The sequence below is a fragment of the Brachycentrus maculatus genome, unplaced genomic scaffold (genome assembly GCF_059751285.1).
Source record: "Brachycentrus maculatus isolate JH-2025_06_01 unplaced genomic scaffold, ASM5975128v1 h1tg000020l, whole genome shotgun sequence".
In the NCBI taxonomy this organism is placed as follows: domain Eukaryota; kingdom Metazoa; phylum Arthropoda; class Insecta; order Trichoptera; family Brachycentridae; genus Brachycentrus; species Brachycentrus maculatus.
The window spans coordinates 59,257-84,777 of NW_028280774.1; the positions used below are offsets into that span (position 1 = coordinate 59,257).

At 36.1% G+C, this 25,521-nt stretch overlaps 1 protein-coding gene across 1 annotated transcript; it reads left to right on the forward strand.

Annotated features, from left to right (window-relative positions):
- The first annotated feature begins 3,623 nt into the window (after positions 1 to 3,623).
- Positions 3,624 to 20,450, forward strand: LOC148313103 (ribosomal RNA processing protein 1 homolog). The gene is made up of 10 exons (XM_088267809.1): positions 3,624 to 3,874; positions 5,784 to 5,863; positions 9,271 to 9,420; positions 10,882 to 11,049; positions 11,677 to 11,859; positions 12,742 to 12,854; positions 13,833 to 13,988; positions 14,781 to 14,929; positions 16,789 to 16,928; positions 18,486 to 20,450. Exons 1-10 carry the CDS (start codon positions 3,667 to 3,669, stop codon positions 19,701 to 19,703), a joined length of 2,565 nt encoding a protein of 854 aa, XP_088123935.1. The 5' UTR covers positions 3,624 to 3,666; the 3' UTR covers positions 19,704 to 20,450.
- Positions 20,451 to 25,521: the final 5,071 nt, after the last annotated feature.

Below are 25,521 nucleotides of genomic sequence, written 5' to 3' on the forward strand. Positions count from 1 at the left end.
TAAAACAAATGGTGCTAAACAAACAATCCACACTACTACTATTACTGCTCTATAAACCATATGACGTCATAAAACGTTCGATGACGGAAATTTGATGACGTATGCGAACGCACGTTTTTCGTTTTATTACAATCTCTAAAGTTTAAACCTTCATATCTCCCTTAGTTCTCTACGGATGTCAATAAGAATGTTATCGATAGTCTTGTGATTTTTTATATTAATTTATTAGCTAATAAACCAGTATTGTGACAAAAATCTGTTGGCAAGGCGTCACTGTTGCACTCCACCTCTTTCGCAATGAATGATCGCCGCTAACCGCTTGTAAACGGGCCACATATATAATTATCTAGTTTTTTTTATTTATTTTTTTAATATTATTTTTTGACATCTCATCAAAGATGAAGAAGAATATGGAAGTCTGGGCATTTACGGGGCTGACGACTGTCATATGCTGGTTTAATAAATCACTTTACACACGTGTAACATTCACCAATTCTACCCATTATTGACAACCACACTACTAAAATTCTTGGAAGCTCTATATATATATGAACCAAGTTAGAAACCTTGTTCTTGAATCAGTAGAACTTCACTAGAGACATCTATTGGTGAGATGTAAAGAAGCTTTTTACTAAGCAGAAACTCTTATATTAGTATGTGAGATCCGAATCCTGGATTATAATCACACACATGAGAAACGCCAGAAAATACCATTTTCATTTTTATTATTAAGCTTATAATTTGACCAGATAATTTATTTACAACATTTTGAGTGTGTCCAAATACTTGTTCACAAAATCTGGATTATCTCCAATTACAGGAAAATAAAAAAATATGAAAATAACTCCTGTAATTGGAGATAATCCAGATTTGGACACACTCAAAATGTTGTAATTATCTAGTCATATAATAAAATAATCTACAAGAAAATAAATGTTGTTTTTAAACGATTTTATTGCAACGTACAGAACGGTACGTTGTTTTATAAGCGCTGTGACGTCATCAAGTCGTGACAATAAATCGTGAATATAATTATACTCGTATTTTCCATTAAAATTTCTTGGCCGCTCGATTAGAAATGATAATGAAGAACAGCCGTCTGAAAACCGTATTACATGGAGATTTTATTAATATAAACAAGAAAACTAATATTCTATTCATTCAAACCATTATCCGCACCCCAGTGGTGCATAGGGCACTGCATTATATAAACGCAATTTTATCATGATTAACGAACTTACGAAAATTGATTACTTATAAAGGCGAATTTTCCACAAGAAAAAGATGAATGAAAATATTGATTATATCGGTTAAGGTGGACCATAGACATCAAAAAATAGCGCGCTAATAATTTAGCAGTGACACCAACATTAAAATAACTCCATTGTTTCTGTGACGTCATTCATTGCCAACACACGAAAGTAACGTTTTTTCGAAGGCGAATTTTCCAAAAGAAAATGATGAATGAAAATATTAATTATATCGGGTGTTATAAACACTTCACGAGTCTAATACAATCCTTTATAGGTTGAGTATGTTAAATTAGATATATTTCTCTCGTCTGATAATGATCTATTTATACACTTTATGGTACTTTACATAGAACATGGATCCAAAACACTGGAACTTAAGTATCAAAAAAAACACACTTATTTTGGTAAAAATAACTTTGATTATTATGTGAAAAAGTTTAACAATCTGCTTCCATTATCCATAATATATAATATAAAACCCTTGTCCGCACCCAAATGGTGCATAGGGCACTGTGTCATATAAACGCAGTGTTATCTTGATCGTTTATACATGAAGGAAAGGTGATCAGCCCTCCGCTTCAGGTACCAGTCCATGGTAATTTTGAATAAATATTACAGTGAAAAAATCACTAATATTTATTTTACCCCCCTTGGGAATCGAACCCGAGACCTCCAGAACGGTAGCCGAACGTGCTGACCATTACACTACGGAGACGGAAACTTAACAAACAAAACCTGAAAAAAAAAACATTCCTATTTTAGTCAAAAGAACTTTGATTATTATGCAATAAAATCATACAATTTGCTTCAATTATCCATAAAGTCACTTAAAATATAAAGTTATTCATGAGAGCTATTCATAAATGGGTAATGGAAGTGATTAGATCTGAAATAGGCCGCATCTTTTCGGCTGTCCAAACTTAAAACACAGTAAGGGACATTTTTTTTGTAGTACGTATTTTTTGCATTTTTGGACTAAGTAGAATCTCCTTAGTCCAAAAATGCAAAATAATTGTACTACAAAATAAATGTCCCCTACTGTGTTTTGAGTTTGGACAGCCGTTTTTGTCATGTCGTATTTGATTGAACGTCATAAACAATTTTCTTTGATTTCTTGAATGTTTTCCACAGATACTTTGTGGCAAATTTTATAAACTTTATAAAATCAATCAACTTTGTTTTTAACACTTTTTTACTAATACAATTTAACCTACCGGTTTCGACAAGAACCTTGTCATCATCAGGGTTTATAAAATTCTAAAACATTAAAATACTCTCACCAAAAACTTCCTATCATTTTGTTTTATAAATAAAGATTGTAAAATGTGGCCTCGGTAAATTTTACAATATGAGATCAACAAAAAATCGAAACTCATTGAGGCTAGATTATTGTTATTTGTAATTTGTACTTGTGTGTATGATGAAATAAAAGTACACTTCATATTATTTTATTATCATACCACCGTTCACCTGTAGCGCCTGGATCGTGGCAATCGTCATAGCACGTAAGACAACATTTAGTATATAATCGGGCGTAATTATTTGTGCGTGTGTGCAGTGGCGTGAACATATAATTTATTAGGGTAAGCAGTAGAGGTAGGTAGCTAGGTACTATTTAGTAAAGAAGGGTAGGTACTGGTTGCGTTTTTATATGTCACGCGGGGAACTTAGGGTAGGCACTGCTTTTCTGCTTATAATGCACGCCCCTGCACACGCAGGGAGGTGCATGGATATACACGCACACACGTGCGTGTATTATCCATATCCGCTCCCTATGTTGACGATTTGTTAGCCTAGGGCGTCCTTGTAAAAGAGCAAGCTTGATAGCGGTTATAAAGGGTCATATGGGATGTACCATATGCATTTACTTGACTAATTAAACACTCAAAAATGCTAATCAAAACGTATTGTGTCCTACGCCTTATTTCTTCGTTTCTCACTTCAAGTCAAACAATTGAAGATCTTAAATTCGTAGTAGATTTGTTTTTTTTCAGTGTAATAGCCCGTGCAAGGTGCCTATCCTCACCGAGTAAAAATCCAATATTTATAGTGTTAAATGCAGTGCCTGCAAGTCTTAAACACACGCCTAGATATTTTTAAGGCTTTTATTTTCTGTTGCTGCAGTTAAAGTGAAATTTTTGGAAGTGGATACCGTCTGCACATGGAACCGTACCATTCTTAAAGCTACCGCCAAACATATCCTGGTAAATCATTGAAGCCTATCACTAAGACAAGTAAGATAAGATAAGGGAATACCAAACCAAATTATTTAAAAAAAAATGTATTTCTGAGGTTAGGAACATGTCAGCGAACTAAAGTGTTGGAATAATTAGAATATGATATTTCAGCTTGCAACATCGAGCGTGACAACCAACGGATGGCAGCATTATTTTGACATTGCCAAACATTGAAAATGGCGGTGCGACAAGCCAAGCCGCCACGTGCGGAAATTAAATTAAATAAAGCTCCCAAAACAAAAAGTAAACCTGACACGAAGGTTCTGCTGGTCGCGCAAGAGATCAAATTTGCCAAAATATTGGCCGGGAACGACAAGAAGGCCAGGGACAAGGTGCTCAAGAATTTGAAAAAATGGTTGACATATCGCTCCGCGAGCTCTTTCGGTAATTTTTTCTTTATATTGTATTGTGTTGTGAATCTTATTCCATTTTTTATAATCGACTAATAATGCAAGTGTGTTTTTTCAAGTGCAGTATATTTTTTTCGTTACATTTTTCACCTTCATTGTTTTTTCAAAACACGAGATTTTTAACCTCAAAATGTGACGGATGCTTAATATGGTAGAATTTGGTTTGTGCATACCGGATTTTTTAAATCGAAATCAGTATCTAAATTTTAAGTATCATTTTCTTTAATATATGTAGATAAAATACTTTATATTTTCATACATTCTAACGATTTGATTTATATTTTTATTTCTCCAGTTAGCTTATGTTACATTTAATACAAACTATTATTTAAACTTAATTTACATCATATGTAAATATGACACAAAACAGTACACAAAACCTTTATTTTTTAATTCTCTCAGACTCTTTTTTAATTAATTAATTTATTTATTTTTCAAAACATATTACATACATAAGTCATATATCCCTCACTCCTTTCAAGAACGTCATAAAAAAAAACTTGATTTTTCAGGAGAACGTTTTTAATATTTAAAAATATAACACAATGTATTAAAAATAAATATCAAGCCACTTATTGAACTTTTTACTGTGCAACAGATCTTTTTAGGTAAAACCTGAAGATTTTTTCTCGATTTGAAAAATATTTAGTTTATTTAAAAAAAAATAATAAAACAATACCTTTTCTTCAAAATGCAAAAACAATATCTTCTGCCCTGTAGCGGGTAAATATTAACTTAAAAATATGCCTCTTTTGCTGAGATATAGTACATTTTCTGGGCATTCCGAAAACACGCACAACTGAAAATTTACGAATTTTGATTTATGACGTTCTTGAAAGGAGTGAGCGATATATAACATTCCCGATGAGTAATTTCTATTTCTCATTTTGGGACATGGGATTAAGGTTAACAAGACTGAAACACAAATAATAATGTTACAAAAAAGATTTTTTTTAAAATAACCAAAACTAATACTAATACATGGCAAAATATAAAACAATAAACAGGTATAATAAATAGGCACAAGAAGCATATTTAAAAGAAATAAATGAGTAAACATAAGGTAAGAAGCATATTTAAAATAATCATATGAGAAAATAAAACAAATCACATAATATAAAAAACGTAAGGTAAAAACAAAATAAGAAAATATGACTAAACAGTACATATATCGCTCACTCCTTTCAAGAACGTCATAAATCAAAACTCGTCAATTTTCAGCTGTGCATATTTTCAGAATGCCCAGAAAATGTACTATATCCCAGAAAAAGCGTTGTATTTTTAACTTAATATTTACCCGCTACAGGGCAGAAAGTGTTGTTTTTGCATTTTGAATAAAAGGTATGGTTTTATTACTTTTTTAAATAATAATAATAAATAAAACCCTTATCCGCACCCTAATGATGCATAGGGCACTGTGTAATATAAACGCAGTGTTATCTTGATCGTTTACACATGAAGGAAAGGTGATCAGGCCTCCGCTTCAGGTACCAGTCTATGGTAGTATTGAATAAATATTACAGTGAATAAATCACTTATATTTATTTTACCCCCCTTGGGAATCGAACCCGGGACCTCCAGAACGGTAGCCGAGCGTGCTGACAATTACACTACGGAGGCGGACTTTTTTAAATATTCTAAATATTTTTCAAATGGAGAAAAAACCTTCAGGTTTTATCTAAAAAGATCTGTTGCACAGTAAAAAGTTCAATAAGTGGCTTGATATTTATTTTTAACACATTGTATTATATTTTTAAACTTTAAAAACGTTGTCCTGAAAAATCAAGTTTTTTGATTTATGACGTTCTTGAAAGGCGGAGCAATATATCATTCCATAAAGTATTTTTTCATGATTTTAAATGATTTGTATTTTGTTATTGCAGAATTCTCCGAACAAGACTTTATGAGGCTATGGAAGGGTTTGTTTTACTGTGTTTGGATGTCCGATAAACCCTTAATACAGGTAATTTATAATTAATTTTTATGATTTGGTGCTTTTTTTATTGCATGTATAACAAATTGTTGTCGCGTGGTTTTTTCATCATCCCCAACCCTAATTAGTTTACTCATTTGGGTCATTATGTGTGACATTACACATCCCTGTTTAACGCATTTAAAGATGCCATACGAAAATTAAATGAGCCACCTGCTCTAATGGATGCAACGCTATCCTCGTTGCAATGCTTTGGAATATATCTTCTTCTTCTTCATACCCTTATCCGCGCACTCTATGGTGCATAGGGCACTGCATCAGAGATGCCAAAACACAATGTAAAGATCAGAATTAGATCTACGATTATTTATGATCAGGTTAGTTTATAGAATGTTGAAAACTTTATAATATGCATCATTATAGTAATCAATACAATAAAATGTGTCGACTGCAATCAGTGTTAAACGCAGCAGCGAGACTAATTTTTGGAATTTCTAAATTCAGTCACATCACCCCACTACTTCACAAACTCCACTGGTTACGCTTTCCCCAAAGGGTTGAGTATAAACTCTGCCTACTCATGTATAAATCAATACACAATATGGCTCCAGAGTATCTTAAGGAGCTGTGTATTCCAGATGAATTGGTTGACAGACGTCTCACGCTTCGATCGGCTACAACATCTGCAATGGGCAAAGTGATCTTACCAGTTCGCAACCAACGCACTAAATTTGGCGAGCGTGCCTTTGCTGTTGCGGGACCGACGGCGTGGAATGCTCTTCCACCAATGGTTAGAAATAGTGAGAGTGAAATGATCTTTAGAAAAAGACTAAAAACGCATTTGTTTGCTAAATCATATCCACCATAATATTTTCCCCAATTCATTCACAGTGAAGCGCCCTTGAGGTATTTTTTTACGAAAATGGCGCCATATAAGTTGTCCAAATTTATTATTTATTATTATTATCATTAGTAATAATTGCATATTTAAAAAAAAAAGAGTTTTATGTGTTTTTATTATTTACAAAAATATTTCAATTTCATATTATTTCTGTGAGCCTAAGCGGCCCATTAAGAGAAATAGCTATCAAATTGTAGTAGAGTGAGCTCGAACTGAGAAAGTTTGACTCCGCGACACTAACCACGGGATCACAACCCGACACTTGATACTGACACACTTGACTTGATATGAGATGACGTCAATCGTGTCAGTATCATATCAAGTCTATGAAAAGTAAGCAAATAGAACGCTTATAAGCATCTCTCGCTCTCTACCAACAGTGTGTAAAACGCTTTTTATCAATTAGAACTTAAATCATTATTTTAAAACTATCCTTTGCTTAAAACAAACGCATTGTTTACGGGAAACACTTAAAAGCATCTTTTTCATACTGTTAGTAGTGAGCGGGAGAAGCTTGCGAGCGTTCTATTTGCTTACTTTAGGTAGAGCGCGAGAGACGCCTGCAAACATTGTACAGATGGGAATTGGGTGTTGCGGCTACTTGTGATTAGTATACTGAGGGTCGGGCGGCAGACTGCCAGAGTATAATTAGGGTCCTTTTCCATACTGTCGGTAGAGAGCGGGAGACGCTTGCGAGCGTTCTATTTGCTTACTTTAGGTAGAGCGCGAGAGACGCCTGCAAACATTGTACAGATGGGAATTGGGTGTTGCGGCTACTTGTGATTAGTATACTGAGGGTCGGGCGGCAGACTGCCAGAGTATAATTAGGGTCCTTTTCCATACTGTCGGTAGAGAGCGGGAGACGCTTGCGAGCGTTCTATTTGCTTACTTTAGGTAGAGCGCGAGAGACGCCTGCAAACATTGTACAGATGGGAATCGGGTGTTGCGGCTACTTGTGATTAGTATACTGAGGGTCGGGCGGCAGACTGCCAGAGTATAATTAGGGTCCTTTTCCATACTGTCGGTAGAGAGCGGGAGACGCTTGCGAGCGTTCTATTTGCTTACTTTAGGTAGAGCGCGAGAGACGCCTGCAAACATTGTACAGATGGGAATTGGGTGTTGCGGCTACTTGTGATTAGTATACTGAGGGTCGGGCGGCAGACTGCCAGAGTATAATTAGGGTCCTTTTCCATACTGTCGGTAGAGAGCGGGAGACGCTTGCGAGCGTTCTATTTGCTTACTTTAGGTAGAGCGCGAGAGACGCCTGCAAACATTGTACAGATGGGAATTGGGTGTTGCGGCTACTTGTGATTAGTATACTGAGGGTCGGGCGGCAGACTGCCAGAGTATAATTAGGGTCCTTTTCCATACTGTCGGTAGAGAGCGGGAGACGCTTGCGAGCGTTCTATTTGCTTACTTTAGGTAGAGCGCGAGAGACGCCTGCAAACATTGTACAGATGGGAATTGGGTGTTGCGGCTACTTGTGATTAGTATACTGAGGGTCGGGCGGCAGACTGCCAGAGTATAATTAGGGTCCTTTTCCATACTGTTGGTAGAGAGCGGGAGACGCTTGCGAGCGCACTATTTGCTTACTTTAGGTAGAGCGCGAGAGAAGCCTGCAAACATTGTACAGATGGGAATTGGGTGTTGCGGCTACTTGTGATTAGTATACTGAGGGTCGGGCGGCAGACTGCCAGAGTATAATTAGGGTCCTTTTCCATACTGTTGGTAGAGAGCGGGAGACGCTTGCGAGCGCACTATTTGCTTACTTTAGGTAGAGCGCGAGAGACGCCTGCAAACATTGTACAGATGGGAATTGGGTGTTGCGGCTACTTGTGATTAGTATACTGAGGGTCGGGCGGCAGACTGCCAGAGTATAATTAGGGTCCTTTTCCATACTGTCGGTAGAGAGCGGGAGACGCTTGCGAGCGTTCTATTTGCTTACTTTAGGTAGAGCGCGAGAGACGCCTGCAAACATTGTACAGATGGGAATTGGGTGTTGCGGCTACTTGTGATTAGTATACTGAGGGTCGGGCGGCAGACTGCCAGAGTATAATTAGGGTCCTTTTCCATACTGTCGGTAGAGAGCGGGAGACGCTTGCGAGCGCACTATTTGCTTACTTTAGGTAGAGCGCGAGAGACGCCTGCAAACATTGTACAGATGGGAATTGGGTGTTGCGGCTACTTGTGATTAGTATACTGAGGGTCGGGCGGCAGACTGCCAGAGTATAATTAGGGTCCTTTTCCATACTGTTGGTAGAGAGCGGGAGACGCTTGCGAGCGCACTATTTGCTTACTTTAGGTAGAGCGCGAGAGACGCCTGCAAACATTGTACAGATGGGAATTGGGTGTTGCGGCTACTTGTGATTAGTATACTGAGGGTCGGGCGGCAGACTGCCAGAGTGTAATTAGGGTCGGGGTTGATAAACAAAACCGCCCGACAACAATGTGTTAATTAAATAAATATTTATGAATATCATTTTGTCAGACACGGATGTTTGTCTCGGGAGATGGTTTGAATGTGCTTTACTTGCAGGAAGACGTCTGTGAAAACATCTCGAGCTTACTGGACTGCTTCGGTGACAAGAAGATGGACGCTCCGGCTCTGTTTTACAAATGCTTCCTCAAGACCATGACCACTGATTGGTTCGGGATTGACCAGCACAGGATAGACAAGTTCCTCATGGTAAATATACAAAGTTGATTACTTGTTGGGTACTATCGACGTGCCCTACGTAAAGTGCTCTAACTACATTTTGGTCAATTTTGAGATATTTGGTGTGCGTTCAAAACTGACCGTTATCTACAAATATAAATAAACATTTAGCTTAGCGTGCGTCAAAGAGGTACTAGGCAAAAATCTGTATTCCCAGTATTTGTACATAATGCAAACTATGCCATTTTCTCTCCCATTCCGCGGCTTCACATGTTAGCCAATGCTTTTGATAGTATAGATTTATTTAATATATTGCTATCCACCTTGAAGTCTGTACTTTCTCAGCATTTCTTCTCCATGTTATAATGGATAAATGTAAACATTGTATTTCTCTCCCTGCTCGCTGATAGTGTGTGAAGGAGATGTGTATTTACCAGTGTTTACTATTTGTTATTTTATTATTACTTTATGTTTAACATGTTTATTTTCTCTATTAGTGTATTTTTTATATTATACGAGGGCCGACCCAAAAGTAACAATAAAAAGTAAATTTTACACACTTCATTAAATGAATTTTTTTTGAAAATTTACACACTTATGTACCATGTTTTGAGCCAAAAAATAAAAAAAAATTGTTAAAAACGGTAATGTTTGGAAGTTTTTTTGACGTCTTTAGTCTCCCGATTTTTACGTATTTTTTCACTCTTATATTTATCAATATTACCTTGGACTGGTACCTGAAGCGGAGGGCTGATCACCTTTCCTTCATGTGTTAACGATCATGATAACACTGCGTTTATATGATGCATTGGCAAAATTAAACACGGTTATTGGATTGAATTCTACTTTATTTACATAAATATAATAATATGTGACGCGTTTCCTCTTATTAAGGCATTATCAAACACTGACCTGTTTAGTCTTAATAAGACGAATCGTGTCTTATTAGGACATTATCTTATTATTTACATATATATATATATATATATATATATATATATATATATATATATATATATATATATATATATATATATATATATTATATATATATATATATATAAATATATATATATATAATATATATATATATATATATATATATATATATATATATATATATATATATATATATATATATATATATATACATATATATACATATATATATGTAAACAAAGTAGAATTCAATCCTATAACTGTGTTTTATTCTGGATATTATTACCCAACCATTCAATATGGAATTCTACCAACTGTCTGCAGTTAACATAAATAACTTGATTACTTTTGGCTTATCCTTATACGGTTACCAGTTGTTTTCATTATTGGCTGTTTGTGTCCTAGTCCCCTTTTTTGGAATTCATTGAAAAAATTTCAATAAATGAATTAAATTATATCTTTTATTTCATTATTTTTATTATTATAATTAGACTTTTTAATTTAATGAATGATGAATTATCTAAACTACGATTGGTTTGTTTGGTTTGCCAGTTGGTGCGGCGCATGACCCGCGGGCTGCTCCGCTGCGGCAAGGCGCTGCACTGGTCTCCGGCGGCTCTGGCCAGCATCAGGGACAGCCTGCAGCCGGTGCTCGAGGACTTCCACGGCCTCGGCCTGCAGATGCACCTCGCCGACCTGTGGATGGAGGAAGTGGCCAAGGTATCACAGATTAAGCTTATATTTTGACCAGATAATTTATTTACAACATTTTGAGTGTGTCCAAATACTTGTTCACCAAATCTGGATTATCTCCAATTACAGGAGTTATTTTCATATTATTTTTTGACATCTCATCAAAGATGAAGAAGAATATGGAAGTCTGGGCATTTACGGGGCTGACAACCGTCAAAGGCTCACATACTAATATAAGAGTTTCTGCTTAGTAAAAAGCTTCTTTACATCTCACCAATAGATGTCTCCAGTGAAGTTCTAGGGATTCAAGAACAAGGTTTCTAAATTGGTTCATTTATATATATAGAACTTCCAAGAATTTGAGTAGTGTGGTTGTCAATAATGGGTAGAATTGGTGAATGTCACACGTGTGTAAAGTGTTCACTTAAACCAGCCTATGACGGTCGTCAGCCCCGTAAATGCCCAGACTTCCATATTCTTCTTCATCTTTGATGAGATGTCAAAAAATAATGATGTGTTATGGCGAGGAATGAAAAGAGTCCTTTCTTGGGAAGAACGAAGAAATAGACCGTGATCTGAGAGGTATACATATAAAGTTTTCAGCCAGATATTTAATGTTGAATCATTAATGAGATCTCTGGTGTTGATGCTCAGGTCACCGAAGGCAAGGTCGGTCCCGAGATAGTGGCGGAGCTCAGCCGCCCCTTCGCAGAGTACCTGTGCTACGGGCAGGAGAGCCGCCTGGCCGGCTCCATCATGAGGCACATCTTCACGCACCTCATCCGCCAGACGGACTTGGGAATAGACTACACGGAGAAGCTCAAGGCGTGGAAACAGGTGAACTTTTTTTATCATAAAATCTGATAAACAGAATTCAAATAAAATGAATTTATATAATTTTTCATTTTTTAATTAAAATATAACTTTGTTTTAAAATCACTATGAATATTTTATTATAACTTAATTATAACGATAACTACATTAGTATAAAAAAAAAGTATATTTTAATTATTCAACTATATAAATATCTTTTATACTTTGCGTAAAGGATATGTCGCTCACTCCTTTCAACAACGTCATAAATCAAAAAACTTGATTTTTCGGGAGATCGTTTTTAAAGTTTAAGAATATAATGAAATGTATTAAAAATAAATATCAAGCCACTCATTGAACTTTTTACTGCGCAATAGATCTTTTTAGGTAAAACCGAAGGTGTTTTTCTCCACTTGAAAAATATTTAGTATATTTAAAAAAATAATTAAACAATACCTTTTCTTCAAAATGCAACATTTTCTGCCCTGTAGCGGGTAAATTTTAAGTAAAAATATGCCTCTTTTACTGGGATATAGTACATTTTCTGGGCATTCCGAAAATATGCACAGCTGAAAATTGAAGATTTTTGATTTATGACGTTCTTGAAAGGAGTGAGTGATGTGTAAAGGATCTCTACCGATGGGTATGAAGCACGGCATTGAAAAAATAAAATAAATAAAATTATATGTAATTAACAAACCATGACGCCACTTTCTGCAGAGGTAGGCAGAGAGAATATATTTTTTGGAATTCAGAATCGAATTCTTTACAAACAATTTTCTCCTGTTCCACACTCTTGGCCTGATCACACCCAAGTACTTACTTGATCTTGGCATGTTTTCGTCGGTCTTCCTCTGCTTCTTTTAACAACTACATTCGCCTCATAAATTTGTTTTACTGTTTCAGGCGGGGTATCCGGGGGGCACCATCGACGCTATGACGAAAGTAGAAGAGAGTGAGGAAGAAGAGGAACAGTCGGATCAGGAAGACGACGATGATGAGGGGGCACCCTTCAAGAGGTAAGAGTAATGGAAATAGTCATGAGATAGTTGATATCCTTAAAATATCCTTAACCTTCCCCTTCCGGTAATATGTATTTACTACAACTCAAGTTTAAAAATTAAATAATTAAATAAAAATTTCAATTTTCAATTCAATTTATTCAATAATTAATATTTACATTACAAACTAACATTTAAGGCACGATATAACACAAATTAAAAAGTAAGCAAGAAGAATCTTGTAAAATATGTAAAAGAATCCCCTTTTGAATACTCCTTCAGACACATATCGGCTGTCCAAATTAAAAACACAGTAAGGGACATTTTTTTTGTAGTAGGTTTTTTTTGCATTTTGGACTAAGTAGATTCTACTTAGTCCAAAAATGCAAAAAAAATGTACTACAAAAAAAATGTCCCTTACTGTGTTTTAAGTTTGGACAGCCAATATAACAGATCAATATCCAGTGTGATATTGTTCAACATAGCGGTAGCTCTTCCTACAGGCATAACCATCGGCAGGTTGATCCTGTATACATATAGGAATGGAAAATAATCTATGCCGACGCTGTCTTGACAACTATCGGGAACATACAGACCAATGCTCCGGATAATTTCAGGATTATCCATCATACCGCGCAACAATCGATAAAACTGCATAATCAAATACACATTCCTATTAGTTATATTCTTAGTTATAAGCGCGGGCATGTTCATGTACGCCCATACTTCTTTGAGGAAAGTTTTTTTCCGACACCATGTATGATATATATCGTAGTGGTACAGGAGAAAGTGACCAACAACCAAAACGTGAAATGTTCAGGAGGGCCATTTAAGTCACTATTGCTTGGCAAGAAAATAAACACCAATGCAGTTAGTCATTTTTAACAAGTCAATATATTATACTTCCAAGTTTAAAATCCTTTAGGATTTTTTCAGGACAATATTAAGCTAGTAAGATATCAAATAGTCGATGATCAAGTATTGTGTGCTTGTCAGGAAGGTGGGCCTGGACGCGCGTGCCGGGCACGTGGATGCCGTTCTTCCGCAGCTGCCGGTGGATGGAGCCCTCATGGCCGCCATGCTGAAGGAGATGTCCTTGGACCCCCGCTCTACGCCCAACAACAGGAACAAGCTCAACTCTCTCGCTCGCAGGTACTAGCCTTCTCCCTCTAATTGGGATATCGCGCTCTCATTGCTTGTTTCAAAATCACTTTCAATATTTTATTATATTTAAAGATTTGTGGTTTTTCGCGGACTGTCGGTCAACTGCGGGACACGGCAAATGCCGTTTTTATCGGCTGTCGGTTATCGGCGGGAAACGGCAATATACGGGTTTGTTATCAGCGTGAAAAAAAAACGCGTTGAAGGGTAATCTGCTACCTGGGTGCTAGGCGACAGTCTGCTGACGTTATTTGAGATGCCTTGTCCGGATTGGCTAGTGTGTCGCTTGTAAAGGCATCGCCAGAAATCTACAGTTTTTATGCGATCTCAATCTCCAGTTTAGTTTGAGTCATTTCACGTATTGGAGTATTTTTCATACCGCTCGCACTGTTTTGTTTACTGTTTGGTATTTTATTATTTGAATATAATTAGCATTGTATAGGGAATGATACCTCAGAGGAGAAGACTATTTTTTAGAGTTTACAATGCTTCTAAAATTGTGAAATACGGAATACTTAATTAAAAATTATGGCTATAATTTATTTTTGATGATCAAATTTCATTTATGATTTCTTTGAAAATTTCAATCGAAAATATTATTTGGTTTAGAAATTGTGTCAATTTTAAGAAAGCGATATATTTTTGCACTAATCGCGAAAAACGTCCACTATAGGCTAGAGTCTATGTTCGAAGCGCCCGACTACAATGTGTTAAGATCTTTTACTGCAAATTATTGTATAATTGATCTTTTATTAATATGGGGTGTTTTTTTGTTGTTGTTAGCTTTGAAAGCCTCGCCTCCGGAGACTATCCCTTCAAGATGAAGGAGCTGACGATGCCCAACGACCCCAAGTTCCGGCTCCCCAAGGCGGGGAAGTCCGCCCTGGACCTGATGATCTTCGAGGAGATGAACGATGATGAGGAGATGAGAGGTAAATTGTTTTATATGTAGTTACAAAAAAATATTACAATTTAATTCATTAACTTTTTTTTAAAATTTTGTATAGATTTATTTAAATCACAATTTATACATATTTAGAACTTTTTTTTTGCAGAGATCCACCAAGCCACCTTGTGTGTCTTGTTGGTGGAGTTCTTTTTTAATATTTTTTTTTTGTTTTTAACGATTTTAACCTAATATACACACAAAAAAGAGAAAAAAATTAAGAATATACACATTTTACAATTTCATATAATAAACCTTTTAACCGCGTTAACCTTGTTCCTGAGAGACGCCCGTACGCGGCGGTATTTAGCCATTTTTAAAATGATTACTTTTATCATGTATTTAGTTAAGAAACGATTTATTTTCCTAAACAAAAACGTTCAATGGGATTCATTGTGCCTTTTTGGTACTCTATAATACACTTGTGTCACATTATTCTTGAAATATATCGTAATATAAACAAATAAGATCGTAACATAAATAAATCAAAGCAAGCATCGTGTGTCACTCTTACCCACTGGCGATGCGTAGCGTCGAGAGTGAGACAGATATAGGGCATGATTATGGCACGGACTAATTACCGACCGCGAGAAAAATCAGGGATCTGTTATTTTATTTATCCTTGTGATGTTACAAATTATTAGTCAGATATTTCAACAGATGTCATAAGGCCGAGGATTGACGTATTATTTTATCCAAAGTTCCACACCATGAAAAAATCCCTCCAAGTTGAACTGAGGTTCGAAACTTGGAGCAAAGTAAAAACACAAACGGTTATGTCAGCCGCGTATGGGGCATGTTTTATTAAAACACATACGGTTATGCGAGCCGCGTGGATCTGGTTAACTCTTGATCATTTACCCATTCCTTTATTTTGACCTCTAACATCCGTCGGCAACAAATTAAAAATGTTCGGATCGATATATTGCAGTGTTGGACTCCCATATTTACTGTTAATTCTTGGCACTATCAAATCATGGTTGTGTACTAAAGGATTTTGATATTTTTGTCTAGTTTGTTGTTCAACGATGATACTAATCCACAATATTCCACGTACCGGCAGTAATTTTAAATGTTTATATATCAAGATTGGATTGTCCCTTTGATTATATATTATGACTGGGCACAATGTTTTTTAATTTTTTTTTATTGCAGATTTTGAACCATTTTTAAATTTGTTTTTGTCAGATGTCCCCAAGACTTAATTCCATATCTTAACTACATGAATCTTCTTTCCAAATATCTTATACTATTTCCGTTGTACCTCTCTTTAAAAAAAACTAAGCTCTTGTGCTTGGAGAGAGACTTCCACTCAATGTTAATTTATTTTTCTTAATTAACGATATTTCTTGAATAAGGATATCCTGTCCACCTCCGTAGTGTAATGGTCAGCATGCTCAGCTACCGTTCTGGAGGTCCCGGGTTCGATTCCCAGAGGGGTGAAATAAATATAAGTGATTTTTTCACTCTAACATTTATTCAGTATTACCCTGGACTGGTACCTGAAACGGAGGGCTGATCACCTTTCCTTCATGTGTTTGCGATCGAGATAACGCTGCGTTTATATGATGCAGTGCCCTATGCATCATTGGAGTGCGGATAAGGGTTCGAAAGTACAAGAAATGCAGGGCTGATCACCTTGCCTTCGTGCGATTTACGATCAAGATAACACTGCTTCACTACCACGCAGTGCCCTATGCACCATTTTGTGCAAATAAGGGTTTGAATGAAAAATATGTAGAAGTATTTTTTATTAGTGTCATTATTTTATGTTTTCATGAAGAAAAAAAAACATTTTATTTTTTGAGTTCCATTTAAAACGTCTTATATATTTTTTATTTCCAGGAATGAACAAGCGACAGAGACGGAAGTACCTCATGCAGCAGAGGAAGCTGGCTGAGGAGGGGGAAGACGACAGCGATGAGGAGATCCCCCTGAAGCGACCCTCGCCCCCCAAGAAGGCCAAGAAAGATAATGGATTGAAGGTTAATATTGTGAATCCAACACCCTTTACTTACTATGTTTTTTTTTTTTAATCACAATTTTAAACATATTTAAAACAATTTTTCGCTGAGACCCACCAAGCCACTTTGTGTGTCTTGTCGGTGGAGTTTTTTTTTAATACATTTTTTATTGTTTTTAACGATTTTTACCTAATATACACACAAAAAAGAGAGAAAAATTAAGAATACAAACATTTTACAATTTTCATAAAATTAACTCTTGATCATTTACCCATTCCTTTATTTCGCCTTTGTTCCATATTTTATTTTGACCTTTAACCTCCGTCGGCAACAAATTAAAAATGTTCGGAATTATATATTGCAGCGTTGGACTCCCGTGTTTATTGTTAATTCTTGGGACTATCAAACCTTCGTTGTGTGTAAATCGTGTATCATGGTTGTGTACTAAAAGATTTTGATATTTTTGTCTAGTTTTTTTGGATGGGAAAGATATTTCTACCCGGTGGGTGGATTGATGCTTAACGGCGGGAAGGGTATTTATACCTTCTGCGCCGGCCTCATTTCAAAGGTAGTAACTTTAAACATAAAGAGTAAATCCACTCACAAGTAGGCATAGGCTATGAAACTTATAAAGTTGAAGCCTGAATAGGGACATGATAAACGGTGTCGCATAAGCCGTAGCTAGATTTCAGAGTCACTTGGACGTTAGGTAATTCAAAAAAAAAAAAACTCATTTCAAGGTAGAAAATAAGGAATTATCCAATGTTGATGAATATGTATCGCTCACTCTTTTCAACAACGTAGTATATCAAAAAAATATATATTTTCGTTGATTTTCAGCAATTTTTATTAAAATATTAGTATTATTTTCAAAGCAATTTATACCGAATTAAAGATATTTGCACGGGATTTATTTTGCCCGTCATCAGCAGCAAAATGAAAGTTTTTCTTTCTTTCTTTATTTTAAATTATTTTGCATTACACAAACATGACATAAATTCAAATACAAAAAAATATGAACAAAATACAAATACAAAAAAAGAACCCACAAAGGCATGGCCTGTGTGTGGGTATACAATATAATTTAGTCATAGTAAAAGGTATAAGGGTATAGGTATTATAAGTAGAACTAGAATAATAGTGTTTATATAAAATACAAAAAATACTTGACTATCTGAAAACAATAATAAATAAAAAATAACACTGACTGATATGGAGAATGTTATATTACCACACCATAAAGTGAACAATGCTTTTAATATACAAAATATTTACAACATTTTGAGTGTGTCCAAATACTTGTTCACAAAATCTGGGTTATCTCCAATTACAGGAGTTATTTTCATATTATTTTTTGACATCTCATCAAAGATGAAGAAGAATATGGAAGTCTGCGCATTTACGGGGCTGACGACCGTCATAAGCTGGTTTAAGTGATCACTTTACACACGTGTAACATTCACCAATTCTACCCATTGTTGACAACCCCTTCCATATTCTTCTTCATCTTTGATGAGATGTCAAAAAATAATATCAAAATATTTAAACTAACCGCCTGAAATGTGCTTTTTTTTCCAGAATGAACCCGGCGTCTGGCAGGTGGAAGACGTTAAGGAATCGGAAGACATTCGGCCCGATTCCAGCAAGAACACTCCGAAGAAAGCGACATTGAAAAAGGAAACCAAACCCAAGAAAGAACGGAATAAGGCCAAAAAGGAATCGGCCCAGACTATCCCGAACGGGGTCCAGAAGAAAAACAAATCTAAAAACAACAAAGAAAATAATAGCGCGTTAGATGCGTCCGCTACCCCGACCGAAAACAAGAAAAATAAGGATACTTTGGCGAAACATAGCGACAAAAAAGAAACTCTTAGATCTAATAAAGCTAGTTCTCCGGTAACGCCCAAAGCAAAAAAGGACACTACAATTAATGGCACAGACAAGAATATATCTACCTCTAAAGTAAATTTTAAGACTCCGGTTAAAAATAGTTCCCCTGTTGTTATAAACTCAGCTGAGATTGGTACGGGCAAGAATATATCGACGGCTAAAGTTAATTTAAAGACTCCTGTTAAAAATAGTTCTCCTGTTATTAAATCAGCAGAGATTGGTACAGACAAGAATATCTCAATAGCTAAAATCAATTTAAAGACTCCAGTTAAAAACAGTTCCCCTGTTGTGGCAAAATCATCAGAGAAAGTTGCAGCAAATAAATCAATCAGTAGTTTAGTAAAAAGTAAAAATACTCCAATAAAATTAGAGACTTCCGCTGTTAAAGAATCGCCTAAAAGTAGTATCAAAGCTAAAAATGGTCTAGATATTAAATTAAAATCACCTGGGAATAAGGCTTCGGAAGTATCGAACGACACGCCCGGAAAGAGAAGTCCCAAATCACTCGGAGCCATTTCTACCTCGACTCCAAAGCGCGGGGCAAAGTCGCAAGATAGCGGCGAAACGGAAATCGTCATTTCGGACAAGAAAACCCACGCCAAAAAATTGGCAGCAAAACAACGGCTCAATACGAGTGACACGGGCGTTCTGAAGTCACAAAAGAACAGATTGAACATACTGAAAGCTAATCTCTCGCTCACCTCTTCGCCTGGGAGGAAAAAGGTTATGATCGCGCTGAAAAACAACACTTCGCAAGGCGTGATCGACTATTTTAAAAGCGTCAAACAGAGTCCTGAAATTCCGTTTGATGGAGATAGAAGACCCTCCAAGACCTCCCTGAAACCCAACACCCTTCCCTCGCCCATAAACCCATTCTACAAAAAAAAACTCAAACTCAACTTCTAAGATGATTTATAACATTTTGAGTGTGTCCAAATACTTGTTCACAAAATCTGGATTGTCTCCAATTACAGGAGTTATTTTCATATTATTTTTTGACATCTCATCAAAGATGAGGAAGAATAAATTCTAGCGTTTCTCATGTGTGTAATTATAATCCAGGATTCGGACCTCACATACTAATAAAAGAGTTTCTGCTCAATAAAAAGCTTCTTTTCATCTCACCAATAGATGTCTCTAGTTCTAGTGATTCAAGAATAATGTTTCAAAATTGGTTCTTATATATCTTCCAAGAATTTGAGTAGTGTGGTTGTCAATAATGGGTAGAATTGGTGAATGTTACACGTGTGTAAAGTGACCCCTTAAACCAGCCTATGACGGTCGTCAGCCCCGTAAATGCCCAGACTTCCATATTCTTCTTCATCTTTGATGAGATGTCAAAAATTCTAAGATAATCATTCAATCTTTTTAAGTCGTCGGTTTTTGAGCTGCGCTTTTGAGACGTTTTTATTTTTTAAGGAAGCAGTCTGACTGTTGAAAAGTTGCATGGTTCAATTTATAATCATTGAAAACTTTAAAAGTTTGTATTTTTAATGACTGTTTTTGTCATGAAACTGCCTTATTTAAAAAAATAAATCGATATTCCTTGTGTATATATTGTATGACAATTAAGACCCTAATTTACGTCAACTTTTATATTTTGATATGTGGGATGTATATGTATAAAATTACAAATAAAACACTCGTTTTTCACCTCTTGAGTAATATATTGTTACGACTAGTTTCGGAACTAGTGCTGGATCTCTGCAACCTCATATGGAGAACGGGAACATGGCCTCAGGAATGACCAGAATTTGTTTTCATTCCTCTTCACAAAAAAGGCTCATCCAAAAAATGTGAAAACTATAAGACAATAGCACTTATCTCTCACACCAGCAAGATATTGCTATATGTTCTAAGAGCACGTTTACACAGTTACATTGGATGGCAAATACCAAAGGAACAAGCTGGTTTTGTGAAAGGAAGAGGAACAAGAGAGCAGATCCTTAACATCCGCCAAGTGATTGAAAAAAGTCGAGAATTCCTGACGCCAACAGTTTTATGTGTTGTCGATTACAAGTAAGCTTTCGATTGCGTGAAGTGGGAACACCTATGGATAGTACTCATGGAGATGGGAGTCCCATCCCATTCGATAAAACTCATCCATGGACTTTATGCCCAAAGTAAGGCAATCGTAAGAATCACTGCAAGTTTCCCCACTGAGAAAGGTGTAAGACAGGCATACCCTCCCCTCCCCTGACCTAATATCTATGGGGAAAACACAATGCGCAGGGTTCTCTACAAATGGAATGGAGGAGTGTCCATTGGTGGCGTCAAGCTGTCCAATATACGATAACTGGAGAAGAGTCATTTTGAATTGTTGGGTAATGTATCCAAAATAAAACAAGGTTTTTGTTGGATTGAATTCTACATTTATTTATGCATATCTTAATACGTGACGCGTTTCGTCTTCTTAGGACATTATCAAACACATGAATGTTGATTACCCATCAATTCAATATGGAATTGTACCAACTGTTTGCAGTTACAATAAATAAGAGTCTTTTGCAAGGGTCACAACCCTCAGCAATGAGGAATAAGACGGAGAAGAAGTTTCGGAAGCTACAGATGCTTCCTTCTACAGGTTTGAATATAATACTCAAGTAGTAAAAAAACAGGCGTTTAATTTATATTTTAATCATGCCTTACTTCAAAGCGAATGCCGAAACAATAAGTTACATGGTAAATGCATACGTTTCTACCTCTTTAGTACAGTGGTCAGCGCGTTCGGCTACCGCGCTGAGTTAACGGATTCAATTCCCTGGGGGTTTTAAATAAATATAAGGGATTCTACACTCTATTCATATTTATTTAACACATTGTTGTCGGGCGGTTTTTTCATCAACCCCGACTGTAATTGGTATACTAACTAGGGTTGTAAAAAAATTCCTATTACAATATCTTTGGCGTCTTTTGCGCTCTGCCAAAAGTAAGCAAATAGAACGCTCGCAAGCGTCTCCCGCTCTCTGCCAACAGTATGGAAAAGGACCCTGATTATACTCTGGCAGTCTGCCGCCCGACCCTCAGTATACTAATCACAAGTAGCCGCAACACCCAATTCCCATCTGTGCAATGTTTGCAGGCGTCTCTCGCGCTCTATGTAAAGTAAGAAAATAGAACGCTCGCAAGCGTCTCCCGCTCTCCCATCTGTACAATGTTTGCAGGCGTCTCTCGCGCTCTACCTAAAGTAAGCAAATAAAACGCTTATAAGCATCTCGCGTTCTCTACCAACAGTATGTAAAATACACGTTTCCTGCAAACAATGTGTTAATATTACCCTGGACTGGTATTTACAGCGCGTGGCTGATCACCTCTCCTTCATGTATTTAACGACCAAGAAAACTCTGCTTATATATGATACAATGCCCTAAGGTGAAGGATAATACGTATAGACACATACACACATACAAAGTAGGAATACAGGCTCACCGAGATGTTCACGATTCTGGCCAATGCTACAGCTCAAACAGCTGACTGAGACGGACAGTTTGCATTGTGATATTTGCATTAAACTACATTTAATATGACACGGGTAGGGTTAGAAAACAAGAAATACTACGTTGCGGATTTTTTATTTGTTATGATTGTATTTGTAAATAATGTTAGCCGATGAAATGTCTGTATTTGTTTTATCCATAATGTGTGCAATAATTCTTCTTCTTTCATTCTTTTTCACATGTTCGCTCCCTAGGTGGAGCATATCACTCACTCCTTTCAACAATGTCATATTTCAAAAAACTTGATTTTTCAGGAAATCGTTTTTAAAGTTTAAAAATATAATAAAATCTATAAAAAATAAATATCAAGCCACTTATTGGACTTTTTACTGTGCACTAGATCTTTTTAGGTAAAACTTGAAGGTTTTTTTCTCCATTTCAAAAATATATAGAATTAAAAAGAAGTAATCAAACATTATTTTTTCTTCAAAATGCAAAAACAACACTTTCTGCCCTGTAGCGGGTAAATATTAAGTTAAAAATATGCCGCTTTTGCTGGGATATAGTAGATTTTCTGGGTATTTCGAAAACATACACAACTGAAAATTGATGATTTTTGATATATGACATTGTTGAAAGGAGTGAGCGATATGGCCAACACGAGACGACTCCAGGTCACTCTGTCACGCGCCATCTCCTTAGCTTCATCCCAGGTCAGTCCGGCATCTCGAAGTTCCGCTGAGTATAGTCCATGAATGGTTGTCAGGCATCCTCGGGGTTGGAAGAAGAGACACGATGGCTTGATGCTCTTATTCTAAGGACTTGTCCCAACCATGTCCACATTCTCCTCTTCAGGACTTCCAGTATGAGGGGCTGTTGGGTTCTTCTCCTCACATCCTCATTCCTGACCAAGTTATACCACTTTACACCAATTATGAGCCTCAGGCACCTGTTTTCGAAACTTGCAAGTTTCTTGCTCTGAGCTTTTGTGAGGTGCCATAATTACATACATCGCTCACACCTTTCAACAACGTCATATATTAAAAATTGTCAATTTTCAGTTGTGCATGTTTTCGAAAAAAACTATAGTACATAAAATGTACTATATCCCAGCAAAAGCAGCATATTTTTAACTTAATGTTTACCCGCTACAGGCCATAAAGTGTTGTTTTTGCATTTTGAAGAAAAGGTATTGTTTAATTATTTTTTGAATATACAAAATATTTTTCAAATGGAGAAAAAGCATTCAGGTTTTACCTAAAAAGATCTGTTGCACAGTAAAAAGTTAATAATTGGCTTGATATTTATTCTTAATACATTTCATTATATTTTTAAACTTCAAAAATGATCTCCTGAAAAATCAAGTTTTATTTTATATATCGTAGTCGTACAGGAGAAAGTGACCAACTAACAAAACGTAAAATGTTCAGGAGGGCCATTTAAGTCACTTTTGCTTGGCAATAAAATAAACATTAATGCAGTTAGTCATTTTTACCAAGTCAATATATTATACTTACAAGTTTAAAATCCTTTGGGATGTTTTTCAGGGCAATATTAAGCTAGTAATATATCAAATAGTCTATGTTCACGTTTTTATAAAAGATGCACTTGGTCACTTTCTCTTGTATGACTACGATATGATGTTGTGAAAGGAGTGAGCGATATGTGTAATTTTACTGTGAAAATGTTTGTAATTTGGCAATCTTCATTTTCCAAATGAGAGTTTTTTTTTTAAAATGTGCTATGTCTCAAGTATCATTTTATAAAAAAAGGGTATTTAGAAATTGAAGCACTTGCATTGCCTACTATCTGACGTTTGATGACTTGGCCAACTATTTTCAAACATTTTTGATGATGGACCCTTTCGTAACACTAATGCCTTGAAAATACATACAACCCGGTTTTATATTCATTTTTTAATTATAACCATTTGATGATTACAAAAATAGTAAAATTATACATCACTGACTTCTACAGTACCTTAGAACGGGGTTACAGTACGGCTGTCCAAATTTAAAACACAGTAAGGGACATTTTTTTTGTAGTAGGGTTTTTTTGCATTTTTGGACTAAGTACAGTCTACTTAGTCCATAAATGCAAAAAAAACCTACTACAAAAAAATGTCCCTTACTGTGTTTTAAATTTGGACAGCCGAGTACCTTAGTACCTTACTTGAACTTTGATGCGTTACTTGAGCCCAGTACAAAAAAAATATTTAGATCTGTATTTGGTCTACAATAATGAACGTATCGACATGATTCATTGTTTCCCTGACAGGTGACACTTATTGTCACGATACGTTCTTTATTGTAGACCAAGTACAGATTTAAATCTATTTTTTTGTACTGGGCTCAAGTAACACATCAAAGTTCAAGTAGCCCCGTTCTACGGTAATATAAAAAATTTACCATCACAAAATGAGCTTTGCCTAACTGAGATTGATGATGAAAATTCCGGGAAATGGTTTATATTATATTGTATATTTTCCTAACTTTTCTTTTATGGTTAATGCAATTATTACATGTTCACTTATGAGTTAAATAAAAAAAACTTTGTTGTAAATCTTTCTTTTTATTTTCCTTTTTCTTCTTTGTTCATCTTTCTTCGGATCGGTGCTCTTGATTGGTGTGTGAACACTTTGCGTGTAAATTCAATCACGCTAAGCTGTCATAGACGCTTTTATTTTTCTAAACCGGACTGCCGGGCGGTAATATTCCGTGTAGTGCTCAAGCAGCTAAAGGTAGAGCAGTTAATAGGACATATTAACTAACAAACCATCACGCCGCTTCTCCGCAGGGGTAGGCAGAGAGAATAGAGCGCCACACCACTCTGTCCTTGCAAACATTCTTCGCCTCTTCCACGTTCATGCATCTCCTCATACATACCAGCCGATTGTTACAACTCCTAACCTGACCACTTTCAAGTATTTGGCATACCTGATTGTGCCATGTTTTCTTCGATCTTCCTCTGCTTCTTTTCCCACTAATATTCGCCTCATTAATTTGTTTTACCGTTCTTTCCTCACTCATTTGTTCTACATGTCCAAACCATCTCAACACACCTTTCTTAATTTTATCGATAATGCTTATCTCAGCTTTGCATTCCTTCCTTATTTCACTATTCGCACATCTATCATACATTGTTTTGTCGCACATTCTTCTGAGAGATCGCATTTCGACTGCATTCAGTCTACTTTCATCCTTCATAGGACATAGAGAACAGTTAATAGGAGAGAGAATATTGCAAACCAGGTGATTGCCATGGATCTTCCTCAAAAGACATCTAGA

What these genes read in the sequence shown, in the direction of transcription:
- LOC148313103 (XM_088267809.1), top strand. Translation starts at nt 3,667, where the DNA reads ATGGCGGTGCGACAAGCCAAGCCGCCACGTGCGGAAATTAAATTAAAT. An exon ending in GAGGGGGCACCCTTCAAGAG is followed by an intron (nt 12,855 to 13,832) that starts GTAAGAGTAATG and finishes TGTGCTTGTCAG; the next exon opens with GAAGGTGGGCCTGGACGCGC. An exon ending in CGATGATGAGGAGATGAGAG is followed by an intron (nt 14,930 to 16,788) that starts GTAAATTGTTTT and finishes TTTTATTTCCAG; the next exon opens with GAATGAACAAGCGACAGAGA.